Genomic DNA, 21742 nt, shown 5'->3' with positions numbered 1-21742 from the left:
AATGTTAATAGACTGAGTTATTGAGGCCTGCTGCTGACCAATACACTTTGCCTTGTTGACTGTGAAGCCCGAAAAATGGCTTCAGCCTGTCCACGAATGCAATGGTGAATGAATGTGTTCAGACGGCTTGACCGTACGAAGTGGGTGGTGAAGGGACAGTCGATAGGTTCAGGTCAGCAGTCCGGCACATATATGGCTTGATCAGTGCTTTCGCAGCCATTCGACGGTGTGAGTTCGCGAAGGAAAGTCGACGGGAAGAAGACCTGGCTGCACCACAAAATCACAAGACTTCGTATAACAAACAGCTTGCAATTTGTTTCACGTCAGCCGTTAGATCTGTAAGTTTCGTTCACTTATCTGGAAGATCTGCTCTGGAAGTTCTCCGCCAACACGTCAGCATGTGGGACCACTCTGCAGTGTTGCGCTATACCCTTCTGGTCGGCTCCATCCTGACGCTCAGCGCTCTTCACGTCGAGCACCAGGACGTGCCGTCCGTTTGGAGCATCGCGCGCCTAGTCCCGCTGACCCTTTACCCCCTCTCCGTCGCCGCCATCGTCGGCCACCTGGTCTCTGTGCTCCACAACGCCACGGACCTGCTGCACGCGCTGGTGGGCAGCGCGACCATCGCCCACTCGACCCTGCTGTTCGTGTACTTCCTGTTCAACCGGCGCTGGCTGCATCGACTACTTCATGATGTCTCTAAGCTATCGCGGATCACCTCCAGGTGTGGCAGACCCTCTGACTTCAGCTCTGTTCGGCGACACCCCATTGTCTTTGCGGCTGTCTCGTCCTTTGAACTTGTCTACTGGTTCACAGGGTTCTTTAGCTCGCAGGAAATGAAGCATCCGAATTACCTAGTGGCGTGGTGGGTTCCTGAGATGCTGCGGCCAGCTCCGTGGTATTTCGTCACGCTCACACTTCAAGTTGCGTTTGTAATCATATTGACAACGATGCAGCTGGTCTTTGATGTTGTTTTGTTCTGCTTCCTTGATTCTCTCGCGCTGTTTCAAGAAAGACTGGGACGGTACATAAGGGAATTTTCTAATCAAGGGCGTGCTTTGGATGCTAGATCGTCCGATCAACTCTCAGAGAACGTCGAGAAGAGAGACGAAGATACGTCTTCTGATATTCTGGATTCTGGAGGCCATGCTGAAGACGCTGGGAAGAAAACTAACACCTGTGGCTTGGTTGCAGTAAGTCATTCGGCTCGCCCTGTCAACATTCGAGACGGCAAAGTTCCACCAGTCGCTACCATTGACACTGGTGTAGCTCGTCCAGGTTCATGTCACCGACCTTCTGACCTGAACATCACCACCAGCCACGACGCTCTTCTTGAATGGCTAACGGAGGTCTTCACATCCGTCCGCCAGCTGTCCTCGGACGCCAACGCGCTCTTCTCCGTGCCGATTCTGAGTCTCCACGCGTGCGTCACCACCAACCTCCTCCTGGGGAGCTATGTCAGCAAGCTGCTGTACCACTCGGACAAAAACAACCTCGGCGAACAGATGTATGGATTTGGAGTATTCACGTTGGTCGTGGTGCTGCGCCTGCTTCTTCTCAGCTCTGCCGGGAGTCGGCTGATCCAGCAGAGCCAGCAGCTTCACGAGCAGCTGGCGGCCGCACGCTGGCCCGCCAGTCGTATGTCCAGCGGCGAGAGGCTCCTCCTTCAGATGTTGCTGGAGAGAGCTCGCTCGCCAATCGCCTTCGAGGGATGGGGTCTGCTCACCGTGCAGAAGGGCACCATGCTCGCCCTCTTCAGCTTCGTTCTCACCTACTTTATCATCATGGTGCAGATGGATGTTGCTTAGAAAAGGATCTCTACATGAAGTCAATGTGGGTCAATATTTGCTTTCCACAGCCTGTCCCTAGTTATAGTAAGGCGACATTTTCTTTTCGCCTTGGCACTGTCTGGGTGCTATCCGTCACCAAAGCTTATTCGAGACTGGAAAAATGCAAGGGTTCTGAGAGCGAGGCACGCACGTAGGTAAATATTAATAAATCAAGAACATATAAAACAGTTTTTTGAGAGCTTTACGGTATGCTTGAACTTCACAGTAGGTTTTAAACCTTGCACTCAGAGCCCAGAGGGTCGTCGGATGGATCCCCGTCCTTTCGGTTTTTCGCGAATAACTCACGTAAAAAGCGGTTGACCGAGACAAAACTTCCAAAACCCTCGAATTAATGACTTTTACACATCTGAACATTTCACGACCCTGACTCAAATGACCTTTGACATATGACCTGTTTCTCGAGGCCATGTCAAGCCAGCATTGCGATTCAGGAAAAGAATCGGTATGTCTTGAGTGTAGATGAGGGAACGAGGGAAAAACGTCGCTTAGCTTTTGCTATTTGTGAAACGAGTACCTAATAGGTTACATCTACAACTAACAGTCTTCGATAGGTGACCGTGTGATACAGCCTAACCTGACATAGCCCTCTTCATAGCGACACCGTGCAGCTCTCGGTATATGACGAGGATTATAGAGGTCGCCATACTCGGTGATAAGTGTTGGAAAACGTAATGCGTCTTGGAAAGGAGGCCATGCTAGCGATTTTTAACCAATTTTAGCTCGGAGAATATCCCTCAGATTTCAGAGTCAGCTCTTCTCGGGCATACCCCTTTTCTATATACGCCTCGACTGTGCCTCGACCGAATGAAGGGGCTCTGTGACCTTCCCTCACCGTTTCGGCCCTAACTGAGCATGAACTTCGCAGAGAATTAGGAACATTTCGTCCACTACAAGACGCAGCGAGACATACCAAATTGCTTAGTTTCAGGTTAACCGAAGACCTCCAAGGTCAGGTTAATGACCGCCAGGTCAGGGGTCTGTCCCTTAGTAGAAAAACTAGCCACAATGACTGTAAAGGAAAGGTTATGGCATCGTCGCCGGTCGCGCTTGTGTTGTTCACATGCGTCGGATGATGATACGTTTTGATTCAGAAAGGACACCTTGTGTGGTGGCCTAAGGTCAATGAGAGGTCAAAGCCGATAACAGGTCAGGTCATGACTCGATGAGCATGAAGTTATTCAAGGCAAGGCAGGTTGGACTGAACAGACACTACTATCGAATTCCATGGCCAGAATGGAACATAGGAGACAAGAGTGTGTGAGTGTGTCACATTACCTACCTAGCTACAAGACAAGTACATTTAAATTCCCGTTACCTTTTGCGACCAAACCCGACCTAGCATTGATGTGAAACATACCAAGCAAAGCCTTGCCATACGTTCACACCTGTTTTAGCCCAAATCCAGGAACGATGTGACCTGGCTAGCACCATAAGCGCTGTTATAAACTCCGTGTCATCCGCACACACTTCTTGTGAGTTCGGCAGCGCACAAATCACCCGTGTCTCGTGGCCTTGAAGCGCACTGTCGGCCGCGGTGGGGATTCTCCCACGCTGCGTTTCCGGTCCGTCACGATCAAAGGAAGCGCGCCGCGGTTTCCGGTCGGTCGTGATGCCCCGTGACGTGATTCGTGACGCCCGTGACAATCCGTGGGAGATCTTGGGAAGCCCACCGGAGGCTGCGAGATGTTCGGTCTCTTAGATGGCGCGGCGAATTTTGGTCCGTCGGTGGGCTGCCAAAGAAGCAGAAACGCTGAAACCCAAGCTCTCTCAGAGGCGTGTGGCATTCGGAAATTTGCTTTGTCCTGATGCCCGAATGTCATTCCGATTAAATATATTTTATTGATTATTTGTTGTGTGAAAAAATAGAAGATACTGTATGACTGTTCAGCCCTTTAATTTTACATCACACCATTGCAACGATATCAGGGAAAATCACCCATCACGGTCTTATTGATCAAGGCATCGCCTTTTGCTCGGGATCTATTGCCCGCAACTTGCAAGTATGGCCGACCATACCTACCTCCTAACCTAGTGGATGGTTTACGCCAATGTTGCATTTAATTCTTTAACACAATTTAGCTGAATGAGTCTACCTCATTGACTCACCATTATAGTTCTCGGCTGTAGATGTGATACACCTGGTAAAAGGTGACGAGATAAGCCCATAGAAACAGCACCAAAGCATTGGGAGATGTCTTGTGAACGCTACTCGACTCCATATTACTGCGAAGTGTGAGACATGTTCCAAACCGGATCTCTCACGCTGTTCCAAACGGCTAGAGAGAACGACAAGGCCATTTGTCTTGCCTTGCCTGGGAATCGAACCTCAGTAAAGTACTTCTAAAGACTGAGCATTATCAGACAACGGTCACGCGACTGAAGCTTCAAAACGCAATGCATGGCCCGATGCTGTCTTGCATCGACGAAAAGTTGCTAAGTTGCGCAGTGGAGGGAAAGCGATAAGCCCTCACCGTTTTCGAACTTGTTTAGGTATTTGGGGCATTGCGGTCTCATTCAGTCGGATAATCCCCCAGAAAACAGCTTGTGGATAATAGGATAACAGCAATACTACCACTCATGATCTGAGGTGTTGCATACGTGCATGCATGCATGTCACACATGGCACACCGCACAGTCACGTATATTTTTTAAACAAAGGAATGCCAGATTATGACTCAATCGTAATGAATGAAAATGAACATGAATAGGCGGAGTAGTTCGAAAAAAATGTCCGCCAGACAGCATTGGGTGCCGCAGCTATAGTTTTAATAAGGAACAACTATGAACGATAGGTGCTACATCTTACGTAGTCAAGCTCCAAGCGAGATCATATGCATACGCTGTCCTGCTTCGGACACTCGCCGCTATCCTTATGGATATAGGCGTGTCTGATCTTTTCTCTCTGACGCTATCGTCCACATGGTTTTCCCATTTGGAACTGTCCACAAGGATTGTCCATCGATCTCTGTAAGGTCATGAATACCCCTCTCTCAGGACATTCCTTACTCTCTCCCTCCCTCTTCCTCTCCCAGAACTCTAGCCACATCCGTGCCATGACGAGTGCGACCAAAGCGGCGCAGGGACGGCAGCCGCGGCGCGGATACGACAGAAGTGGCGCGTCTCATATCTGGAGACTTACCTTGCCCTTGACATGGTTCGCGGCGTCGTGCGGCTCATGACTCTGTAATGTGTGATATGAAGCAGGCGCCGGGGGCGGCAGGGCTTGGCTTTGGACCAGGATGTGTAAAAAGTGAGCCGGTTTTCATATAAACATGTTGATATAAATGAATTGAGTGCACGCTAATTGCTAGGTAAACTAGCTTATTGAAATATTCAGCATTTATATTTTTTACAAATACATGAACGATCATTTTTCAGCCTTGTCGTTTCAGACTTGTGGAAATTAAGTGAAAAACTACGTATAAACTATAAGTTACTCTCAAAATTTATACACATAGCATGATCATATTAGAGGTTGAAGTTACTATTGACTGATCTTGCATGTACGAACATCTTGATGTATACAGACATCAAACGCTCTTTGGTGAAGCTTCTTTCACATTTTTTTTGTGTATTAAGTTCTTTTAATTTTCACGCATATTGAATGCAATGTAAATTTGTATTCTTATGCATGATAGTTGCGAGTTTCAGGATAGATAGTGAGTTACTTTCTCTCTAGTCTGAGCCGCTCGTTAAAAAAAAAAAATGTTGCTCGTGAATTCCCACCCCTCGAGCTCCCGTATTCAACATGATTTACACCCAGCTTAGTGGCATGGGCTTTTCGGCCAGGAAGATATATGTGTTCGTGTCGAACGATATTTTTTCTCGGATGGATTAGGGGCATCGTTCGTTTCAGGATGACCGATCTTCTTCCTCCCTCGAGCTTAACACCTCAATCGTGACGTTCTCAGGTGCGTTCTACTGGTTCCGGGACTTATATTATTGGCTCTTCATAAATGTCTCACGGGACCACATCTCCGTCACCATGGAGAGAAAAAACAACACCCATCTCTTGCCCATCCTTGAAATGAATCAACTCGCACAATTTATCACCACCTATTCCAATGACAGAACTACCGCCTGAATTCCAAACCATCGTCATTCACCGTCACCGTCTCACAAACCCCGTGTAAAACCCGGCAGTAAAGGTGACGCACACACACACTGCGGAAGTTACGCCCGGTTCACACCGTGACCCGAGGCAGTCTCATCCCAGCGCACCTTGTGACGTCATAGGCGGGGATTCCAGCCCCGAGGCGGAGGCCGGCCGGCCGGCCGGGCAGGCGGCCGGGCAGGCGGCCGGGCGGCCGGGCAGACCAGTAGTAGGCTGACCGGCACAGCGGATGCGGTTGGGCGCAGAACTCTGAGACGGACCAGCTAGTGTGCAGAGGCGGACTGACTAGTGTGGAGGCGGACTGCACTGCGGACTACACTGCGGAGGGCACTGCGGAGGCGGACGGACGATACCGGTGCAGCGTGCCGCATTTGTGGAATCGTGACTAGTGAGGACGCGCCTACGGATCTGCACGAGGTTGTTATCTGTCCAGGAATCCGTAGAGCGTGGCCAGTTCTGCGCTCAAACGCGCACCGGTCACGTCAGAGGACCACCCCTCCCCTGCCCTCCGCGCCCCGATCCGCGATCGGCCAGCCCGGTCAGTCGTGCTCAGAGTCTGGTTTGGTGCGCAGAGACCGACCATGCATCTGGTAACAGTGAGTGTAACGTGCCTTCTGGTGGCATCACTGGTCGCAGCAGAAGAGCTACCTCCAAACTGGTGGCTAATCACAGATGAGGATCCATTCGCTGCGTTACAACAGGAGTTAGGAGACAATATTCCTGAGGCGCTTCAAGGAGGACCGGTGGCTGCTGGTGCCGCTACTGCCGCAGCAGCTGGGGAACCTTCATCTGGAGCTTCCGCTTCGGCAGGGCAAGGATCGGCCACAGCGTCAGCAGGACCTGATGGGGCTACCGCTTCTGCAGGAGCTGGTGGAGCTACAGCTTCAGCAGGACCCGGCGGTGCTACAGCATCAGCTGGAGCTTCCAATGCCGCTCCCCGTCCTCCTCCTAGATTCCCTGACCGATTCCCTCGTCCTCCAGGCTCAGAAGTTCCCGAGTCTTTCCCTCCACCCCAGTCCAACCCAGGACGACCTAACCGACCTCCGAACCGTCAGCCAGGAGGAGGTCCTATCGTCTTCCCCACCGACCGACCACTCACTGAAAATGTTGAAAGCTTTCGGCCCACCTTCGGAGGCGAGTGCACGTGCACCCATCCCACCTCGTGTACAGGTCAACTGGACGCCCCTCAGGGCAAGTGTCCTGACGGAAAGGTCTGCTGTCCTCCGCAGCACCGCTACAGGCCAAAGTGCGGCCAGATGACACCTCAGCCCCGCTCAGCTCAGGTGAGAGGGAGGAATGGTTTGGGGAATGGGGATAAGGAATGTCAATTATGCTTGGCTCCGTAGAGAATGATAAGGGAGTGGTTTGGGAATGGGATTACTCAGGCTCTCTTGGCTCAGGTGGGAATGCTAGGTTGAGGGGAATAGATTTAGGGGATGCCTTAAATGCCCTAGGCAAAGATGAGACGATTGGGAAATGTTGAGATGATTGAGAAGTGTATGGGCTTAAGAATGTGCATGTGTATGGTTTAAGCCCCTGGTCGGCGCATGCGAGAAAAAAATGGACGAAATTGTTTGGAAATGGGATCACGCTTCTTCAGATCGACGGTAACTCAGACGGAAATGAGCAAGATTACGAGAATGTTTGTGAGAATGGAACGCTTCGACCCATTTAGGCATGTAAGCGAAATAGCCGGATGTAGGTATGAGTGAACATCGATGCGGAATCGATGTATAACGGAGATGTTGGTTGAAGAAAAACACGGTCTCGTAAACGGCAAACACTTTGACGGCTAAGCTAACCAACTCCAACAGACATGGGCATTGTGGGAGCGGTTCCTTTCGTGGATACCTACCAACTAACAAACGAAGTTAATTAGCTTTACAAGCATTATACATGTAATGCAACTAATGGCATGTACGAACATTGTCATACATTCCTTTTTGCCTACGATGAATGACATTTCTGGACTCATGTTGAAATGGTTTACGCTGCATCCGTTTCATTGTTGAACCATAAGCCGGATCATGGAATTTCCCAATTCCAAACGCGGAGGCTAAGCTCATGCGTGTTTTGTAAGGAATTTCAAGCAATTCCTATCAGATGATATGATAAATAGACCTAACGCTACGTATGTGGAATCGATGATGTATCCATCGACATGATAAGCTGATTTTATTCAACGATCAATGTGAATGCCAAGACCCTCTGGACTCTGTTAACTCAGTAAATAACCATGTGTATTTGACACAAAGATATTCTCCGACAAATAACGATGTACACTGTGTAGTTTTATCGCAATATTCAATGTATACATTCCTACGCACCAAGCAGGTAGCATTTTCTGATCATATCCAAGGCTAGCCTTAGCATGTCTCTCAGTCTGAGTTCTCACCATTGATTGAAGGGAGAATGTCGTTATCGTGCAACGATCAAAGGAGGGACAGCGGATAATGATGGACACCAAACGACCTTGGACACTATACTTTCAGTTCTGATCAGCACCAGATGCCATTGGCATGACATGATAACGTCACTGGCATGACGTAATGACGCCATTGATCTGACGTCATGACATTTTAACTTACCAACACAAGATGTTGCCGAAGCGTCATTATTCTTTTCCTCAGGTTAAATCTCTAAAAGGTTAATTGTTTTCAAGCCAGTTAACAAGGCTGATCAATACAGCCGAAATATTTTGTTATAATATTTAGTTTTCCTCAGCGAAGTCCGTTTTGAAAACAATTAACTTTTTAGTTACCTACACAAATCAACGCAGAGTGCGAAAATAAGCATAGTCGCCCCGTAATTACATCAAACCAGCCACTCAACGAACGTCGATAAGATCGTAGCTTACGCTGGGTGGCTCAGAGATACCGTTAGTTTATTAGCTTGAGATTCACCCAAGGACGATTGCTCTTGAAAGTACATTGGAACCACTTCTCTGCCTTCCCATCCCCATACTTAATCCCATGGCTAAGAGAGCAACGCATCGTGCTGTAAAACATGCCCTTGACCCTCATCGGCTAAGAGGCTGGTCGCACCTCTGGACGGATTTCGATGTATAGCACGAAGTTCCTGAAAAAAAACGACCTACCTGTCCAGCTCTGTCTAGCACTTGACCTGAGGCCAAGGTCAAAGCTGACCTTTTCCAAGCAAAAAAAAGTTGACCTTTTCCAAGCAAAAAAAAGTTATTTGACGCGACTCAACACAATAAACACAGTTGTATCAAAATCCCTTCATCGCTACTGTTCTATTTGAAGGTACCCAGATCCATACCCCAACCCTTGCCCAAACCCCTACATATATAGGGGTTGGGGCAAGGGCTGAGGTATAGATTTAAAGTATACAAATCTTCTCTGACCTGATCATTGAAGGAACTTCTCTGACCTGACGTTAAATATTGAGATCATAATTCATATAATCGGTTGACCTTTGTTTCAAGTAATATTCGATGCACCTCGCGACGGTAGCAGGCATGTTTTGTCTTTTTTCTAATTCGTTTCATGTTACAGAAAAGTGTTGTTGCTAATGAAACTGAGCAATACAATAACACTCTATCGAATAATACATTATCATCCCAACCATCGTTCGTTGTAAACCTGGTTTATTTACTTTTACTTTCTACACCAAAGCAGCCAACCTCGAAGTCGAGACATGTCACATTCACACTACCATAAACCATGAGTGCGAGTCTAGACCCGAGACCGACCTTGATCTTGATGCTTGTGAACCTGTTTCCGACGCTAAAGGCCTGGCTACACTATGCGTTTTCTTCGTGCGTTTTTTGCGTGTTTGCGTGTTTTGCGTGATATCGTTCTAGAAAAAAGAACGATATTACGTTTTTGTGATGTTTTTCACCTTAAATTTTAGTTACATAAGAGTTATATTAGCTTTTGTATATAACCGAAGTAAAAATTATATTGTTTATAACTTTTTTTCCTAGAACGATATTACGCAAAACACGCAAACCTGCAAAAACGCACGCAGAAAACGCATAGTGTAGCCAGGCCTTAAGACTTGTTTAGTGGACTTCAACGACGAGTTACGGAATGAAAAAGTTTCTGGGTCGCCCTAGATGACATATCAAACATGTGTTGCTGTCACTTATGTTGAATGGAGCCCCAAGGTCTGAAATTGAATCCCTGAATGAAAGAACTCAATCTATGTTGAGTGCATCCATTGAAGTTATATCAATTGATCTAGTAGATAATATAGGTATACCCCTTTCCCACCGTCAAAAGGTTCGGTGAATAACGAAAGCCAAAGTGGTGTTAGTAAACGTTGTTAGTCAAAGTAAAAATATCATAGGCATTTCACTTCGAGTGGTTGCAGTGAATGACCCTTTTTATGATCGGAGCTCACTCTCCCAATGCTTTTCTTTCCAGAGCATTGAACTGAATATGTTTTGCATATCATCCCTACTTCTTCCTGTAAGCGACATGACCCTAGTGAACTCTATCGTGTAAAACTGTGAAGAAACACGGCTGCTGACATTTGCGACATACGCCTTACGGATCTACGGATTTCCGCTTTCACCAAGACGGGCAGCTCCCTCCCTATCCCTCCCCTCCCCTCCCCAGCCTGCAGAGCATGCCTTGGCGACGCGTCAGAGGGAGCGGGGGGGGGGCGTTTCTGTCCTTGGATCGTCTCCGTCTGGGGGGGGGGTGGGGGGGGGGGGGTGGGGGGGCGGTCCCCATCCGCTCTGCAGGTGCCGCCTGGCCTCTCTCTACCTGACAAACAAGGCCATCTTGACTGGACGATGTCCGACGTTTGCCTTTGTTCCACCGCCTGGCCTGGCTCTCAGACAGTACAGGGCATGTCTGATGAGGGGCTGAAGGGCTGAGGGCTCATGTTGCGTAGTATGTTGTTTAACGTGTTGCGTAGGGTCATGGTAGTTGAACACAAGACTTCTACGATGTACTAGTCTGGTCTAGATTGTCTTCTAAGAAGAGAGGATGTTTTGATGTTTTGTTTACGGTGAGCCACTTATTTTTCTGCATTGTCCAGCAGTCTCTAAATGTTATCAGCCATCACGAAGGCTTTTAGAAAGGTGTGACACAATTTTGATGACGGTCGAGGCGGTACGTTGACCCGTCTTCGCGGCAGCATTGACTAACAAACGAACGGTGCCAGGCCGCATTTGCAATCCCTGCCGTTGGGCAACACACACCACGACGTGTTGTTGGCTCGTCGCTGGCCGTGCTAGGGCCAAGCTCTGGCAGTGCGAAGATCGCATGCTTTTGACGACGTGGTTATGGCGTCGTTCGGTGTTCTCGCCTGAGCTGGACGTTCTCTGAACGAGTAGCACCGTGTTGGCCGTGCTACCCTTTCTGGCTGCTAGCTAGCCCCTAGCCGCATTGTAGTCATGTCATGACATCATAGACCTAGCCTGACGGGACTGTATGTATGTATGTATGTATGTATTGACAATCAAGAGCAATCCACAATCGGCGTGGCGATTACACTCCGAGTCCGAGCTGGTTGAAGATAACACAAGAAATAGGTACCTACACAAGAAAACGCACACACTTACGGATACGAAATACACAACGCGAACGCCGAACACGCACATACTTGGTGTAACCAGCACGAAGCCGCGTTCATAACTATGTACACACAGACTCGTTTGCCTTTCATAGTCCAAGAGTCATGAGGCTAGCTACTATGGCTACTCTGGCTAGGCTTAAGCCCCTTTTTTACAGCACGGGCAAATCTGGCTGGAGGCAACTGCGTTAGCTCGAGGGGGAGAGTATTTAGGAGCGCCGCGGCACGGTAGGCGAATCTACGTTTTCCGGTCTCTAGTCGGGGTCGCGGTAAGTGGAAAAGGTGGTCTTGGCGAGTAGACCTTGCTCGTGTTTGGGAATTTTTGGAAAATAGGGTCGCGATCTCCTCGGGTTCACCTCTCTGGATGGCCTTGTGCGCCGTGATAAGGGTATGGTATTCAGCCATTGTTTTAGGTGCCATCCAGCCGAGTTGGTCCCGGAGATGGGAGACATGATCAAATTTACGGCGACCGAAAATGACTCTAGCGGCAAAGTTAAGAATTTTCTGAATGCGATCGAAGTTCTTTTGGCTACCATTACCAAATACGGAGAGACAGTACTGGATCCGTGACATGACGAGAGCCACCACTAGTGTCTTGGTGACACCGTCGGGGAGGTAGTGGCGGACATGGGAGAGGCCAATTAGGAGACCCGTGCATCGGCGACTGAGCTCGGACACATGCGCGTCCCAGGACAGGGTGCCGTCGAAGATAACGCCCAGGTTGCCCACCTGCTTGCATGGCACTAGCTTGGTGTCGCGAAAAGAAACGGTGAAAGCAGGTATGCTTCTCAAATTTTGCCGACTGCCGAAAACCATGAGCTGAGTTTTAGCAGTGTTTACTTTAAGAGCATTTGCACTGAACCAATGGTCGAGAGACGCCAGTGACGCTTCCAAGCGCGAGATGAGTCCCCTAAGGTCGTTTAAAGGGCCACTCACCAACAATTGAGTATCATCAGCGTACTGGAAGACTGCTGCATCCTCAGAATAAAGTGATAGATCATTGGAAAATACCGTGAAGAGTAAGGGACCGAGTGCCGAGCCTTGAAAGACGCCCATAGAGTTGGGGAGAGGTTGTGATAATACCCGGCGACCGGACTCGTCCTTCAATGACACACTCTGTGTGTGACCCTGGAGATAAGCGGCGAACCAGGATGTCTCTATGCCGTGCATTGCCAATTTAGCGAGTAATAACTCATGGTTGATGACATCAAAACATTTGCTTAAATCAATAAGGCATAGCATAGAGACATCCCCCCTATCGGTGGCGGCCAGGATTTGGTCACTGACGGACAGAAGTGCTGTCTCAGTTGAGTGCCGGGGTCGGAAACCGTGCTGGGTATTGGCCAGAAGATGGTTTTGGGAGAGATAGCGATAGAGCTGTTTGTGAATGACTCGCTCGACCACCTTCATAATGACAGGTACTAAGGAGATAGGTCGGAAATTAGTGGGATCAGATGGGTTTCCAGACTTGAAGATGGGGTGAACTATAGAGTGTTTCCAATGAAAGGGGATATCGGACCTTGAGATGCAAGTGTTAATGATGTGAAGGATAACGTCACCGATAGATGGGAAAGCAGTTTTCAGCATGCGAATGCAGACGCCATCAGACGCACAGGCGGCAGAATTGCGCATATTGAAAACGGTGTGACCGAGTTCACCGAGAGAGATAGGTCTGGGCTTAAATCTACCGGTTACGACACGCGGCAAACGGCCAATTTGCTTAACAACTGGATTTTGGTCACGGATCTCTGTAGCGACGCGGGGACCCACAGAAACGAAAAAAGAATTTAAAACGTCAGCCGATACATCAGGTTGAACACTAGGTCCGTCTTTCTTACCAGCCACAACCGACCTAATACTTTTCCACACCTTGTTGGGACCCCGCCCACTAATCTCTCTGTGAAGTTCGCCGCGTCGGTCTCGTCGCACTGCGGCCCGGACAGTTCGGTTTAAGTCTTTGTAAACCTCCGACTTTCTACCGAACTGCTGTAACGCGGTACGACGTTGATCCATGATTTTAAGTGTGGCGGGGGTAACTGGTGGTGCTGTAGGATTACGGATGGTAATATTCTTTATAGGTGCGTGATCGTCAAAAATCGGCAGAAATTCGGTCAGGAAAGCATCCCACTGGTCACTTACGTTCGTGGCACTAAACACGCCCTCCCAATCGGCAAACATCAGGTCAGAGTTCAGGGCATCGACATCTATACGGTTGATCGAGCGGGATTGAACAACTGTAGGATTTTTGCGCTGTTTCGGAACGTTAATAGACACACGAAGGAGTTTGTGTGGGCTGAAGTGGCAAAAGGATGCAGAGCAATCACGCACAAGCTCTCTATTTTTAACCATACAGACGTCTAGCAACGAGCCGGAAGTGTACGTTGGAACGGTTACAAGCTGCTCAAGAGAATAATTCGATAAAAAGTCACTGAGGTGTACACGCGCACGAAAACTCTCCTCCTTCAACATATCACAGTTTAAATCGCCACAGATCATAAATGGAATCTTGGGAAAATCAATTAATACACGCTGTAACTGCGTCTCGAGGTCCGAAAAGTCAGCTCGCAGAGCGGCATCGGTCTGTCGGGGCGGCCGGTACACAGAGCAAACAATTAACTGGCGATTTCGTTCGAGCTTGAACAACATCCACCGGGTTTCCAGGAGACTGCCGGGGTGCGGGGATGTGCTCGGTTTGATGGTCACAGTTTTCATATCCGTTTTTGACAGTACGGCGACCCCGCCGTAGCCGCTGCCGTCTGGTCGGTCGACTCGGCTGAGAGAGTAGCCGGGAATCACGAGAAGTCGATTTGGAGTAGAAGGGCGCAGCCAGGTCTCGGCCAGGAGGCAGGCGTCGAAATCGTGACGGTTTAGTTCTTCGGTGAGTTCTAGTAGTTTTGGCTTCAGGCTTTGAATGTTCAAAACGCCGATCAAAAGACCGGTGTTTGCTGTCTTTGTGAGCCGGCGGGTTTCCGAGATGGTGAGTCGGGCCGGTTGGGTGAGGGTTCTGTGACTGGGCTCCTCTGGTGCGCGGGTCGTCGCGCGGTGCTGCCGGCCGGACCCACATACGACACTGATTGATTGGTGTGCGTGAGCTCTGGTACGGCGGATCAGGTGAGACAGACGAGGGGGTAGGCTGACCCTGATCCTCTCGGTGACGTCACTAGTCGCGTCGTCCCAGCAGAGCAGTCTGCGGACTGCCAGCAGCTGTTCCCGGTCATACTTGGTGTTAGTCCTGACATGGGTTTGTGGACGCTCTACACGGCGGGGTAGAACCCCAGCGTCCGAGGCGGCCGGCTGATAGCCGCAGCCCCCTCCTCCTCCCCTGGCGCGTCTGGCCCGCCGTCCACCACGACACCCGCGGTGAGCGGGCCGGCGGCAGCGGGCCTCCGTCGCCTCCCGGGCGCCGGCCATGTTGACATTAGCCGGCCCGAGTCCCGTCCCCTCCGCTGGTGGTACCGGCATCCATGGGGGCGGGTGGGGGAGCTGAGGTCGAGTTCATCCGCGCGCAGTCCACGTCCGACAGAAAGTAGTACCGGGAAAATCGAGCAGAACTTCCGACTGAGTAGAGGTAGAGTTGATCTGTTTTCACGAATACATACAGTGAAGAAAACCGCAAAACTTGAGTCGGTTGGTCGTAGGCAAGCATCGGAAAGTAGTTTTCAAATATGACTTCGGGCGTTAGCTGCCCTCTCGCAGACCACGGCTTGACAGAGAGATATGCGAATAATTCTTGGACTTACAGTTCTGGAGAGTGGCCACAAAGATGCAGAAGGAGATTACGAGCACTCCGATGCCAAATTTCACAGCCTGTACACGAAATTTCTCCACAAACGATACGAAAAACGGAGGAGCGCCTGGGGGTCGCCTGTATAGCGCGCGCGCCCGGACTGATAACGGATAGTCATATCCTTGCTGCTGCTACCCGTGTTCTGTCTGCATACTTGTGTCCTGTCTGCTACCCGTATTTTGTCTGCTACCTTCGACCTGACTGCTAGCCGTCATCCGGCGGTACCGAACAATGCTGAACCGTTCATTTTCTGTGTCGGTCACGCTGTCTGCACTAGCCACTGGTCTGTGTCGACGTCGACAATATCGACTGTTGACAATGCCCACCATATTGACAGCATTGGCTATTTGTTTGGTCAACAATAGCTGCCTTCTGTGTTTGTCAGGTACGGAGGTCGCCAGCATTCACCGGGTCGATTATTTGTCAATTGGGGGCCTGGAGGCTTCCTTTGTTTTTAAACATGTGCGGGAGATTGGTGAATGGGGATGGATTATTATCGGTTCAGTGTGGACTCGTTTGCACGGTTTGGTGTGTGCTGAATGGCGATTAGACGTGCGTCTGCCATTTGGCATATTTTGTCGGAGTTGACTGTGGAATAAATGGGCAGTAGGGCAACCAGGCATTAAGCTGACTCAGTGGTTTAGCTGTAGCTGAATTTTCAGTAGTATGCAATTGATTACGAGCGAACGAGCGCAGCGAGCGAAGTGAGTCTTTTCAATATAACGGAAAAATCTCAGTATGAGCGGCCCGGCCCGGCCCGGCCCGGCCTGTAACGCTTTTGAGAGGCTTATATCTCAGCAACCGCTGGACCGATTGGCCTGAGTTTTTTTTGGGGGGGTAGCCCCATCTCTTCTACCCCGTAATTGACTACTTTTGATACATCTCAGTGACCGTCGTGGCACATGCCACGTGAAAAGTCAAGGGTGTTCAAGCTGTTTTGCAAAAGTAGTGATTTTGAGAGGCTCATATCTCAGCAGCCGCTTGGGCGATTGACTTTCGGTAATTTTTGTAGGGTAGCAGCATCCCTTCTACCCAAAATAGGATACTCTCGAAGCATGTGGGTCACCCCCAGTGCACGTGCAAAATACAACAATAAGAGGTGCCAAATTTGTTCCCATTTCAGTAACTCGGTAATTACTGGGGCGATTTCGCTGAAACTTGGCATACAGGTAGGCACCCACCAGGCAATGCATTCCCATGTGTTACGGTTAGGGTGCTACTGCACGTGCGCACGTGCAGGGGGCGTTTCCAGATCTCGAGAACGGCTGGGCCGATTGCGGTCAAACTTGGTACACGGCTGGGGACCAGTTAGTAGGGTGCCGTGCAAAAGTCATTTTGGACCCCGTTTGCACGTGCGCACGTGCAGAATGCCGCTTCCAGATCTCAGGAACGGCTGGGCCGATTGCGTTCAAATTTGGCACACCGCTAGCGACCGGTTAGAAGGGTGCTTTGCGCAAGCCCGTTGGAAGCACCCTCTCGCCCTTCCGCACGTGCAGGGCTCACTATCTCGCTCGCTCGTTCTTCGGCCAAAAGGCGTTTTACTGGTATTAGTGTGTATGCGGATATATTCGGTCCTGTTTCGTCCGTTTCAGTAGCACTGACCCTGATTTGTATGGGATTCAGTTTTAACTCCTCTTTTGATAGTTATGTTTGTTTCGTTGCCTATAAATTACAGCCACCAATATTTTCGATTATATCAGTACCTGGATACCGAATGCTGTCCTCTGTAAAACTCAGAGAAAACCACGGAAGCGAACACGTCACCCGTATATAATATTTCAAGAACATATTGGCATGTCATGAACATTTATCATCGGTTTTTACGAGCTCGAACGTAACTAACGGATCAAATCTCGTTTTTCATCTGACTGGATCCCTTCTACCGCTGTCCTTCACGGTACATCTGCCGTCGAACTCGGGCCAATCTGCAGAGAGCCGCCCTTGAACGCGGTCGTCCATACCCGGGCCGTTTTCTCTGGATTTCGTGGTGCAGCGCTTAGACGCCACCTGTGAATCATTATTTCAAGCGTTGGCCGCCAGGTGGCTGCCAAGGAATCAAAAGGGAAATGACATCTACTCGAGCTCGCCGTTTTGAGACACTTCGCTGTAGTTTTATAATTGATAATTTCTGAGGGATTTCAATATGTCTAAACCATACCTGTCCGCTCTGATGTGACGTGTGTATAATTTGCTTCTGCACCTGTTAACAAACAGGGAAAAATAGTTCATGCCCTTACGGCTTCATGATTTTGATGCAACTTCAAGCTAGTCGTTTCAGCCCCCTCCATTCGTGTGACAAATTTGTCTGGTCACTCGTATGACCTCTGTTTACCCCGGCTAACAACCCCTCCCTCTCTACCCTGTAGTCTGTTCGCGACTCGAACGCACCGTGGATGGCAGCGCTGTTGGAGAAGGTGCCGAACGGCTACATCTTCGTCTGTGGAGGGTCGCTGATCAACGAACAGGTCGTGCTGACCGCGGCACGCTGCGTCCAGAGGTGGGATTAGAGCTCAGAGCTCAATATTGGAGCTCATAGTAGCTCATAGTGTTTTATGAACGGAGCTCACAAGACTTTACTGGAGCTTATAATAGCACATAACATAAGGCTCAGAGCACAGAGCTCAATATACCTACTTTACTGGAGTTCATATGGCTTAGGACGCTAAGGGCTCAGGGCACAATACTGGAGCTCAGTGTCTCATGGGGCTTAGGGCATAGCTCCGATAGACATTACTGGAGCTTATAAAAGCTCATAACGCCTTAAGCTCATGGCTCGATAGACACCACTGGAGCTAATAGTAGCTCATAAAGCTCTAAGCTCAGAGACCAGAGCTCCATACCTAAGCTCTCAATGCCAAGACAGTTGAATAATGGAATAAACTGAGGAATGTAATAAGCAACAATCGCCAAGATGCTGTCCATATGTGCGCCGCCCAAGGTTCGTCCCTATTGTAGCGACTCGGCTGCTTTAGCAGCTCTCATTTATTCATCGTTGTGCCGTTCTCATTGATAGCCCATAATACATCGATCTGACCTTCGCATGCAATAACGTGATTACCTTTTTCCGGCAGATTTGAAGAGAACAAGGACTCACTGGTCGTTCGACTGGGAGAAAAGGATATTCTGTCCTACGAGGAGATATACCCACCGGTGGAAATAGCGGTAAGGTTCTTTAGCTTATGAACGTTTCCCTAACGCATGAACATCGAAAAATGCGCGTGCAATCGAGAAAAAGTAACTAATAAGCAAAACAGATGATTTTATAAACATTTTTAGTTATTGTTTACTGTTTTTGTTGATAGTTTTATTATGGCTGCATAATCCTTAAAAAAATATCACATAAACATACCATGTTATTTTACGGGACAAAAAAATGGTATTATAAAGTTACCGTTCAATGTAAACCAGGCAGTGAAACCAATTACTTTCACTCTGCAGCAATCAATGATTCACGAATACAACTGAGGAGCATAGAAAATCATATGCTGTTATGCCAAAAATGACCCTGTAGCCTGTCATTGACCATTGCCAAGTAACACTGACCATTTCTCTTCTCTCCCCTTATCTCCAACAGGTAAAGGACGTTATCATCCACGCCAACTACAGTCGGGAGCAAAAGTACAACGACCTGGCTCTGCTGTTCCTGAGGGAACCGGCGCCCCTGCGACCTGGCTTGGATACGATCTGTGTGAGGCAAGAGGGCACCGACCTGAGGGACTGCAGCATTCACAGCTACGGGCTCAGGCAGACAGGTCAGTATCTGTAGCTGCAAATGGAAAGAGAGGCGCGTCATCATATAGAACTGACCTCTCAGCAATGTCCTTATTTTGTTTCGAATCAAATTTCCTAAGCTCCCTTCATTAGTGAGTATACAAAATACAGATGCATCGATCCAATATAAATGATCGCTCTCACTAAACATCAAGAACATGCCTGCATCTTGTGTGTAACGATTTAAGGCTTGTGTTTCTCTTTACTGCTTCGATTTGCACTAGTATCATTTGACGTAGCATCATAAAAAGCTTAAAATTTTTGTTGCATCGTCTGTTTCATAAGGTTTGCAGTGCATGGATAATAGCATAATGGCGATTCTATTGCGCAACAAAATTTGATATTTTTTATAATCCCAGCGATAATTTACTATACCGATGCCAAATAACCACCCCCTCTCCTTCTCAAAGGCTCATCACAATTCGACCTTCGTCTCCGGGAGGCCGACCAGGCTCCCCTCCCCTACACCGACTGTCAACGTGTACTTCGCGGGACACGCAAAGGGCCCTTCTTCCAGCTTCACCCGAGCTTCCAGTGCACCACCTCAGACGTGACCTGTGACCTCGGAGAGGACCGCGCCGGCTCACCGCTGACCTGTCCTGACCTGACCCGCCGCGAGCACCAACTACGTGGGGTGGTGGCCTGGGGAGTTGGATGTCAAAGTCAGCAGAAGCCAGGGGTGTATACGAGTGTGACTGAGTTCTATAGGTGGATTGATTTCCAGGTAACCGATTACTTTGGCTACATTGAGTCGGCGTTCGGTCCGTTCAACCAGGTTTAAAAGAGAAGGGGTGAGAGTTTAGGATTATGTGTGAGAAAATGATAGATGTCGATGAGAGAGCAGAGTGCCAATGGCGCTGATACTGAGGTTTGATTCAAGATTAAAATGTTGGGTATGTTTTGTGGATGAAGATTGAAGATGTCGATGTGTAGGGATAGACGTTTGCCTGTGTTCGACTCGGATTTGTGGGTTGAAATATGTTTCACGAGATTGTCACGAAGTGAGAATAGGGTGGCTCGGGCCCGGGCGTTAGACGGCAGACCGGCGATTAGTTCTAGAAATGTTGGTTAGGAGAGGTGAAGGAAGTGAGATAGAAAGAGAGAGGGAGTGAGAGATAGAGGGAAAGAGGGTCTGTAGTCTGATGTATTTGGTGCCTATGTTGGTAATGTGTTTCACATTGGTTCATTTACAACATAAACTAGGTAAAGTAGGTTTGATCCTGTAGAACATCTTCCATTATAGATCGCATGATTCTGGTCTTGAAGACCAGAGTGCGCTTACCGCTTTTCTCGCTACAGTTACCATTGTATTGAAATACGGCTGCGCCGTCAATGTACAGAAACTGTGGGTAACGCTTAGGTACGAATATGTTATATCAACGATAGTCCGGTGAAAGATCTTAGCATTTTGGTTGATGATTAGCGACGCTTCTGGATTGTAATTTTAGAAAGAAAGCGGTAGCGTGCCGGCTGCCTTTCAGTGTGGATAGATGATGAGCCAACTTTGCAGGATTTGTTCTTAATTGCTTTTGTGTTTCTACTGCATATGCTTGTGTCAATTATTCTTCGGAAAACCGGGGAAAATTGATGTTTTTATAAAGAAAGAAATAGGTATCTAAATAACGTCAATAAAATATAAGTTCCAAGCTGTTCTGTTTTGGAGCTATGGAGATAAAAGGTAGAAAAAAGACTAGCCGCATTTAACCCGCGCCGTGCTGGTTGCCTGTGTTTTCCGTGTCGTGCTGGGGGGGGGGGCACGCCCCCCCCCCCCTCTAACTCGGCTCCTGGGACACGTAGCGACCCGCGGTAAGCGGCAATCGAAAGAACGTCAAGAATAATAATGTCGGAAACACTTCAAGGAAACGCGGAAACATGGAAACAGTTATTTTTAGTTCAGGTCAAAGGTCAGGTCACCAGAGATCATCAAAGGTCAAATTTAGTCCATTTCAATAATTTTGGAAACTGCCAATGGCTAACTCGGGAACCAATAGAGCTAGAGCGCTGCAGAATAGCGCATTCGATAGCCCTTTTACATGCCTTTCTGAATAATGCCCTCAGATTTGGCCTCAGGTCAACGGTTTAGCCTCCATAGGGCAAAAACTGTAAAAATAGCCGTTTTCACAAAAAAGGTTTTTCGGCAACAACTTTTGACTCAAGAGAGCCACGACCAATGACCAAGAGATGTTTTTGTCTCTTTAGACAGGTGGGATAGTCATGATAAATTTCCTCCAGTAACCCCGTCATTACGGGCAATGGACATCGTCAATGCTCCCGACCTGCCAGCGCGGCGGCTCGATCAGGTGTGACGGTAGCGCCACCTAGCCTGGTCCCCTTGGTTGGGCGCTGAGCATCGTTTCCAAGTCAGCTCAGGGTGCTATAGATGACGCCAGCTACGGCCGAGAGGCCAAGGAACATCCGAGGAACGCTTTACGACACAACCAAAAATATATCTGGGAGTTCGGAGTCCTGGTCCCTTGGTTAACCACCAAGTATTGTTGTCAAGTTAGAACAAGGCGCTGAAGATGGCACTAGTTGCGGCGGAACGGCTAAAGAACGCTGCTTCAGAGCAATATCAATTTTATCTGAGACCAAATGGTTGAGATGTGACGTTGGCCTCAACCGTTCCGTCATTTCACTAAAAGGGCTCCGCCTAGCCCAACAAAACAAAAACAA

The 21742-nt window shown here is 48.9% G+C and overlaps 1 protein-coding gene across 1 annotated transcript; it reads left to right on the top strand.

Moving 5' to 3' along the window:
- Positions 1 to 6127: 6127 nt before the first annotated feature.
- Positions 6128 to 20716, top strand: LOC122370290 (serine protease 44-like). Its single transcript, XM_043345758.1, has 5 exons — positions 6128 to 7247; positions 17665 to 17795; positions 18370 to 18460; positions 18873 to 19050; positions 19480 to 20716. Exons 1-5 carry the CDS (start codon positions 6546 to 6548, stop codon positions 19848 to 19850), a joined length of 1473 nt encoding a protein of 490 aa, XP_043201693.1. The 5' UTR covers positions 6128 to 6545; the 3' UTR covers positions 19851 to 20716.
- Positions 20717 to 21742: the final 1026 nt, after the last annotated feature.

Source organism: Amphibalanus amphitrite, unplaced genomic scaffold (genome assembly GCF_019059575.1).
Source record: "Amphibalanus amphitrite isolate SeventyFive unplaced genomic scaffold, NRLGWU_Aamphi_draft 001119F_arrow, whole genome shotgun sequence".
In the NCBI taxonomy this organism is placed as follows: Eukaryota; Metazoa; Arthropoda; class Thecostraca; order Balanomorpha; family Balanidae; genus Amphibalanus; species Amphibalanus amphitrite.
This window is presented reverse-complemented; position numbering and strand designations above follow the sequence as displayed.

Excerpts from the sequence above, each read along its gene's own strand:
- LOC122370290 (XM_043345758.1), top strand. The coding sequence starts at position 6,546 with ATGCATCTGGTAACAGTGAGTGTAACGTGCCTTCTGGTGGCATCACTG. Across the intron at positions 17,796-18,369 it reads GCGGCACGCTGCGTCCAGAG|ATTTGAAGAGAACAAGGACT; the intron begins GTGGGATTAGAG and ends TTTTTCCGGCAG. Across the intron at positions 18,461-18,872 it reads ACCCACCGGTGGAAATAGCG|GTAAAGGACGTTATCATCCA; the intron begins GTAAGGTTCTTT and ends TATCTCCAACAG.